This window comes from Cucumis sativus, chromosome 3 (assembly GCF_000004075.3).
Source record: "Cucumis sativus cultivar 9930 chromosome 3, Cucumber_9930_V3, whole genome shotgun sequence".
NCBI lineage: Eukaryota > Viridiplantae > Streptophyta > Magnoliopsida > Cucurbitales > Cucurbitaceae > Cucumis > Cucumis sativus.
Window position 1 is genome coordinate 343,933 of NC_026657.2, and position 7,946 is coordinate 351,878.

The window sequence follows — 7,946 nt, forward strand, 5'->3', positions numbered from 1 at the left end:
ATGCAATTTTGTTCAATGAAAAGATATAAGGCAAAATGGGAGAAGAGGAAGTCTCTGTCTTGGTGGTAGCATAATACAAACAACAAATTAACAAATAAGGGAAAGTAGAGTCTTTTAAGCTTAATTTAGGAAAAAAAAACCAAATGAACTATTTTTAATATTTTTAAATTCTCATGTTACATGTTTGTTATTTAAACTTCATTAATTTTACATCGATTTTGTTATTATTATAAAATTAATAAAAAAAATCGTATAATTTTCAATTTTTAACTTTGATTTTTTATAAAACAATGGTAAGAGTTACAACCAAGTAAACCTAGTAGCAAAACGAGTTTTAATAAACCCATTCTTCAAAAACAAAGAAAAGATGATTACTCAATGAGACAATTCTCATTTAGTTCAATCCATACTAATATTTTTTATCATTTGTCACAGGTATCAAAACAACAAATTTCAATTGTATTTTAAATCAATAAATTTAAAATAATTTCTATCTAAATATTGATTTTATTGATGGCACAAGTCGTTTTTTAAAATGTGTTTGTTAGAAATATTATCAACTAAAATATTAGGTTACATGAACATATCTTTAAATTGTATCAAATATGAGAAGAGTTTTAACCACTGCACCAAAACTTACATGAAACAATGTATTATCACATCTATTGTATTTTCAATGTAATTTATATGCACTTTGAAATTCATATTCAAAGTTTTGATATATCCTGAAAGTTTCATTTTTTTTAGCACTAAGATTAGTGAAGATTTAGGATCCAACCTTCCCTTACCCTAAGCAGCATACAGGCAACCAATCTATATATATATATATATATATATATATATATATATCTATAGAATATCTTAATTCTAAGTAAAAAATAATAACAATAAATGATACCTAAGATAAAGAGTTTCCCAAAAAAGAAGAATGAAAGGGAAAATATATGGTGGGTAAAGAAAGAAAAAGAACAACAATGCTGAACCTTACAAGAAGAAATAGTGGTGGGGCTGTAAAAACTTCTCCAGCCTCCCCTCACATTTAGGAAAATATTGGTTGCCAAGTATTGTACATAGCACATGTGGCGATGTATCGTTCATTCTTCATCACAATTACCTTCAATCCCCATTTTTACTTCACCACTCGAAATACAAACTTGCTAACCCTTGTCGACAGTATCAACCAAGGTATAATTCCAACCTGCAATTCATCATTAAAATTTACCTACGAATCACCATACTCTCTCATTTGTGCAGAGCCATGATTGTGGTGATAGATAGTAATTTCATGTTATTATATGTAGTTGCCTAATATAAAATAAAACACCCTCTAGTATTTGAGGTTCCGAGAATCTTCCCCACTCAAGCACTAATTTTTTTTAATCCGTAAATGTCCGAATCGGTTTATGCACATCTCGACTAATCTCACAGAACAACCATGTATTGAACCCATGAGCTCTTAGTTAGTTATTGAGATTACTTAAGCCCTAATCCAACAAAAACCAACAAAATAATTGATACATTTAACTTTTTACGCTCATTCTATTTATAACAAATCACTGTTTAAAACTACCCCAACTCTTTACTGCTGTATTTTTTAATCTTTTGGTAAGAAACTGAGATTTCAGCAAGAAAACAATGGCCAACAAAAAAAAAAGTCCAAAAAAACCTACAACAAGGGCATCCAAGCCAAAAATCACTACCAATCGAAGAAATTACAAAAAGGTCCAGTGATGGATGCCCTCAACTAGGTGTTAGTTAAACCTCACCTCCTCCCGCACATCTCTCTAAGAAATCCTATTGTCTCTCTCAAGCCAAACCCCCCACGAGATTGAAGATAGCAAAGAAACTAGTGGGCCACAAAACTTTTCCTTCCTTCCAAATTGGCAAACCTAGGAGCACCTCCTCAATCGAAGCAGAACATTCATTCCTCACTAATATCATTTCTTTGGGTGAAAGTGGTGTTATGTTTATGGTCAAGAGATAAAATAAATGCAATATGATCGATGAGGTTATATGCAAATAAATGAGAATTCTACCTTCACATAATCATTTACGGTACCTCCAGCCCTCCAAGATAAAAACTTTCCTGCAGTAGGGGGATTCATCAAGACACTGATATTTAAAATTTTAAATGAAATGACATATTTTTAATAGTTCTTCAGAAATTATGCTTGCGATGAGAGTGATTACCAAATGGCTGCACAAGGTGATGAGGTACAGTAGCAACAGAAGCTCTCCAAAACCAGCAAACCAGCACAATATGTATAATAACCTACATGACCATAAGATAACAAACTTTTTAAAGAACTGCAAACATATAGACACATTTAGAAGAACATTTAGAAGAACATAATACCTTCGATACCAACAGTACTTGACTATATAAACCATATGACGTCTTGATCTCCTTATTACGTGATTCTTGATCTGGCAGCAATGTCATTCAAATTGAATTAAAAGTGTAATCCGAAGCATCTTAATAAGTAGTACACAAGGGAAGGAAAGTAATCAATTGGAGAAAACAACTGAAATAAGATGAACAGAAATTGAGGCTAGGCTATAATGATAAATAAGACTATTTTACTGCTCTTATATTTTAGCTAGACTTCAAGATGCATATTGAGTGATATTGGCCTTTTAGAAAACATAAGAATCACTCTCAGTAGTTGGATAACTTGAAACGAATAATTGAACATGGATAACCTTGGTAAAGCCCTACATCAAAATTGGCATTTAACATGGGCTAAACTATGCCACACAACATTTTAGTTAGAATTAGGGGTGATATTAGATTTGAGAAAAACTGGCATAAAACTCTATTGACCTCAAGGCCAGAGGTTTCCCCCCCCACTCCACATATTGTCAAGGAAAACATGGTCTTGTATAAGAAAGGGTGCCACTACACAAGTTCATCTACGTCAATATCCTATATTAGTTGGATGCCTACACCTCAAGCATGCAACAATCATTCACAATAGAGTAAATCAACTTCTCCCATTTGCATGTGCTAACGCCTAATGTAGTACATTTACCACGATTCCTAGAATAAGACCGATTTTACCAATGAGTAGTTGCTTTCAACTTGCTATGATATACATAACACTTCTTTAGTTCCCTCCCATCCAGAGTCATATTATAGACAAGAGCTTGTTCGATGATCTCCAAGTTCCAACGGTTAAACCATGGTCCATATATGAATCAATTGGCAGCATGAGAACCATGTTGGATGAAGTTGCAAATATATTTACGACTACCTAGTTTCATTGGATGGAGCGGCAATAACATTTACCAGCACATACACCCATCTTACTGTTAGTTTGGAGTGTATAACCTTTTTTTTCTTTGGTTTCAATAAGAGAACCATTCTTTCTAATTGTCAATAGCTTAGTGGTTGCTCAAGCTTCTAATCCTTAGATTCCTATATCACATAACAGTCAATGGTCCAAGCAACATCCTCAAAACTGCTCATGCAACGATGTTTTATAAAGCAAACCTTACCATACAATAGCAAACTTATTCCCCTACCCGTTATTGATGAGAAGAGGTATAAAGCATTTCACAATATTCTCTCAGCAACTCATTAGCTAAAAAAAAAATTAAGGGAATATTTGAATATCGGGGGATGAATTAATTATAGCCTCACAATTTGCTAGCTCCTTCTCCTTAGCGGCTGCCAACCTCCGAAGTTTTGCAGCCTGTGCAAATGTAGATGGTCTACAAGAACATAAACGCAAATAAATATGATCCCCATGACAGCCATAACAGTTGCAAACAATCATATAGAATGAATGATTTGAGCCTTTTTTTTTTTTGTAAGATGATTTGAGTCAAATTAACACTGTCTAATGCTGAATCGAGCTGGAAAATACTACTCACTGAGATAAGGTGCTAGCCTCCTTCAGAAGTTGCTTTATTGATTTGCGCAACTCCATTTCCACCTGGCTGTTGGAACCTCTCTGAAAAGTACACGCATGATGGAAACACGATTGTTTCAAAACAAACAAGTTGACAAGATTGAACGGATAACAAATTATAACATTAGCAAATTCCCAGACATTAAAACTGAAAATGTCCATAGATCTCCACATTAAATGCATCGCGTTCCTAAACTAATCAAATCACAATGTCTTCAATCCAATATCGTAAACTTCACGAAGCACAGTTAGATAAATTGCATTCTCAAGTCTGTCAACAAAAATACTGAAACGCGCTACAGCTCAAACCTCAAAATTCAATTATAAATAACAAGCTTAGGATTGAAAAACAAGCGGAATGATAGAAAATACAAACACGAAAAGAATTCCAACGGAAAAAATAAAATCAAACGAAAAGGCGAACCTTCTTCAGGTGCTCCAGCCATTTAGCGAGAAACTGAAAACCGATAACGATAAAGAAAATGAATGGAGCGGCAATGGAGCTTCGATGCTCTACGATTCCTTCCGGTTCCATTTCCAGAGAATTTTCTGCCACAACAGTGAATTAATCAAACAAAAGAAACTCCGTTCATCGTCGCAATTGGACGGAGGTTATTCTGGAAGAAGTTGAGATCATAATTGGGCTTACGAATATCAACAAAGGAGGGGCTTGAAATAAGAGGTCTCAAAATCCAAGGCCCAAAAGAACCCAAAAGCCCAGCCCAGTTCGTGGAGAATCCAAACGCTGCGTTTTCAATTCCAAATATCTTAGAAAAAGGAACTAAGTTACGAAAATACCCCTGAGTAGTGAGATCAATGATTACCTCAACGACGCGTTAATCGTTTTATCACGTTTATTGTGATAAGTTGCGCACTAAGGGAGGGGACGAGTTGTAGGAAGGAAAGGGTAAATTGGTGATTTCGCATTGAAACAACGGGCTTTAACTCACGTGTCCGGATCTGTTGAGAGGGAACAATTCACAGCGAAGAAATTGCAAATAACACACAAAGGAAACACAAAAGAGCGGAAAGCAAATGTGAAGGGACGAAGAGTAGCCAATGAGAGGAAAGGACGAGGATCGATGACATGGCAAAAGCTTTTTGAAATCCCGCCTAAACCCAGAGATTCAATTGATATCGCGATTTCTCTCTCTCTGTCTCTCTCTTTTAACGAAACCGACTCCCTTCATATCCCTCTCTCTCTCTCGCTTCGCTCTTCACTTCAAACGCCTTTTCCTTCTTTTCCACATAAACACACGCACTCAAAGCCAATCTCAAAACCGCATCACACGAACCTAACTATAAGCCATACCCAATTTTTTTCTCCTCATATTTCACTCTCACACTCTTTCCTTATCTTCTTCTTCCTTCTCCAAACCCTAGAGTTTTACAGGTTAACTCCCAATCTCTCCGCCGCTCCTTCCATTCTTCTTCCTTTTCTCCGCCCTTTTTTCTTATAATCATTTCCTCTTTTTCTCCTTCCCTCTATCTGCAGGATTCATCATGAAGGGCGGAAAATCCAAGGGGGCGCCTAAAAAGACCGATACCAAGTGAGTTCATCGATTACTTTTTTTTTTTTATGTATATTTTTTTATCTATATATGTGTTAGTATGTTTCGAATTAAGCTGTTGGATCGGATACGTTCGTCTTGTAATGTTTGGTTCTGTACTCAGTTATTTATTATGTGTTTTGTTATTTGATTTTTGTTAGGTTGAAAAGCAAAAGTGCTGGAGCTAGTAAGAAATCAGCGAAGGCTGCAAAGGATCCTAACAAGCCAAAGAGGCCTGCTAGTGCTTTCTTCGTTTTCATGTACATCTCTCTTTCTCAAACTTGTCATGTTTTTTATTTTCAATTTTCAGATCCGTGTTTTTTGTGGAATTTTTACTGGTTTGATTTATTTGTTGGTGAACGTATAGGGAAGAGTTCAGGAAGCAATACAAGAAGGAACATCCTAACAACAAATCCGTCGCTGCTGTAAGTAATTTTAGATCTGTTCATTTTTTATCTTTTTGGTTTGTAGTAGATTCTTAGGTTTTTAAAAGAGCTCTCGTTTGGTCAAATAAACAGGTTGGAAAGGCTGGTGGTGATAAATGGAAGTCAATGTCCGACGCTGTAAGTAATTACATGGAATTTGGAGCTATTTTATAGTATTCCTTGTGTTTATTGCATCAAATTACTTATTGCTCATATGATGACATTATTTACAGGAGAAAGCACCTTACATAAACAAGGCTGAGAAAAGGAAGACTGAGTATAACAAGAGCATGCAGGCTTATAATAAGAGAATTGTACGTTATCGTTGATATTTTCCTAATTGTATTTCTACACATTATTGTTCCCAACCGTCTTAATCATGTTTCAAATTCTGTTAGGCGGAGGGAGGGAATGGAGCTGAAGAAGAAGAATCAGATAAATCCAAATCAGAAGTCAATGATGACGATGAAGATGATGATGAGAGTGGAGAGGTTCGTTCGTCAACATTTTATGCTTGAATTTTTCCATTTCAGCTATAAAACGAAGCAATGATTACCTGACAATACTTGATTTTGAATTGCAGGACGAAGATGATGAGTAAATGTTTAGGAGACGAGGAATGATGGGGTGGAAGAACAAGCGTTTAATTCCTTCATAGTTCGGAGCTGAAACACTCAGCAATTTAGATTTTTCTTTATTATGTCTTGGATAAATAGCTACTTCTTTTTTCCTTTTTTTTTTTGGGTAATTAGGATAGAATGGGAGAAACGAAATCAAAACAAAGGGAAGGTTCGTGTTTGATGTTAGATTTCTTAAGTTGACAAGGATATGTATTCAAGGAAAAATCTGTGTTAGTAATTGCACAATGATTCAGTTTTAGTTCCATTATTCTACTGATCTTTTTCTTCATGAACTCTCCTCCCTGTTCTTCTATTTCTTATTCACCATGGAAATGCATTTGGGTGAGCTTAATATACAACGGAATAGGTTGGTGGTGGTTAGTTGTCATTTTCTTGCTGACAGGATTGTTGTTGGAGAGTTTGTTTGATTCTTCTACCTTGTTTTAAGCTTTGTCCATTGGTGATTGAAATGATAGTGTTGGTTGACTTTACCTCATCCTTTTTTTCCATTGACTGTTGTTTTTAACTGTTGCATGCATCATCATCATCATCATCATCATCTTCAGCCCTGAATTGAAAAAGAAAAAACCAAATTTGGATTGAGGTGATGGGGAGAAGTCAAAATTATGGTTCCATCTGATCCGGTAGTCCTTTGTGGTGTTATCTATCATTTGTTTTGCACGGATGCTGTTTTGGCATTTTGGATGGAATGATTTGTAAAAAAGAGATTTCTGACACTTCCCTTTGCAATTCTAGCCGTTATATGCATATATATATATATATATTAACACTTTAGTCAATGTTTTTGCTCATCTCTATGTAATCATCATAATCAGGCACGAGAATATATTATTTCCTTCCCAACTCTTAACTTTACCATCCAATGATCGTTTTGTTTTATGTTGGAGGAGTTTGGCTGAATTGGAATGCAGTTACCATTGATGATATTTATGGTCGTAGAGTGGCAGTAATGATGTTAGTTTGTGTCAATTTTCTTTTGATATTACATGAATGGCGAAAGGAAGAGTTTCAAAAACTATTTTCGTATGATTATAAAGCTCCAAATGTGGGGTTTTGGCTACTGCTATTACGATTAGCAGTCATGCATTCACACTAATCACTGTTGTTTATAGGGGTAGGTGGTGGGTGGGCTTTATGAGAAAGGATGTCGAAGAGAGGAGATATGTTAAACGTAAAGCTATCCCACTACTTGCATAATAATTGATGTGTACACTACTATAAACCATTACATTTTGTACTCTACCTTTATAATATAATTAGGTAGGGTTCATTTTATGTGTACCTCATAACAGTTCCAACATGTATAAACATACATTCAATTATGTGAATTGAGATCGTACTTCGAATTTGGTCTAACAAGTAACAATGAGATGAAATAATTTTTTAAAATTGTTTCGTTCTAACTTTCTCACTAAT

At 35.0% G+C, this 7,946-nt stretch overlaps 2 protein-coding genes across 2 annotated transcripts; one reads left to right on the plus strand and one right to left on the minus strand.

Moving 5' to 3' along the window:
- Nucleotides 1–636: 636 nt before the first annotated feature.
- Nucleotides 637–4,537, minus strand: LOC101204142. The gene is made up of 7 exons (XM_004146128.3): nt 4,339–4,537; nt 3,877–3,956; nt 3,644–3,714; nt 2,357–2,427; nt 2,191–2,272; nt 2,037–2,086; nt 637–1,198 (listed from the first exon to the last, which is right to left on the minus strand). The coding sequence occupies exons 1-7, from the start codon at nt 4,447–4,449 to the stop codon at nt 1,130–1,132; spliced, it is 534 nt and encodes a 177-aa protein (XP_004146176.1). The 5' UTR covers nt 4,450–4,537; the 3' UTR covers nt 637–1,129.
- Nucleotides 4,538–5,167: 630 nt separating this feature from the next.
- Nucleotides 5,168–6,783, plus strand: LOC101203658 (HMG1/2-like protein-like). Its single transcript, NM_001280776.1, is given in 8 exon segments — nt 5,168–5,307; nt 5,410–5,464; nt 5,626–5,724; nt 5,832–5,889; nt 5,983–6,027; nt 6,123–6,203; nt 6,288–6,380; nt 6,473–6,783. Coding segments are annotated over 7 exon segments (441 nt in total). The 5' UTR covers nt 5,168–5,307; nt 5,410–5,417; the 3' UTR covers nt 6,491–6,783.
- The last annotated feature ends 1,163 nt before the right edge of the window (nt 6,784–7,946 follow it).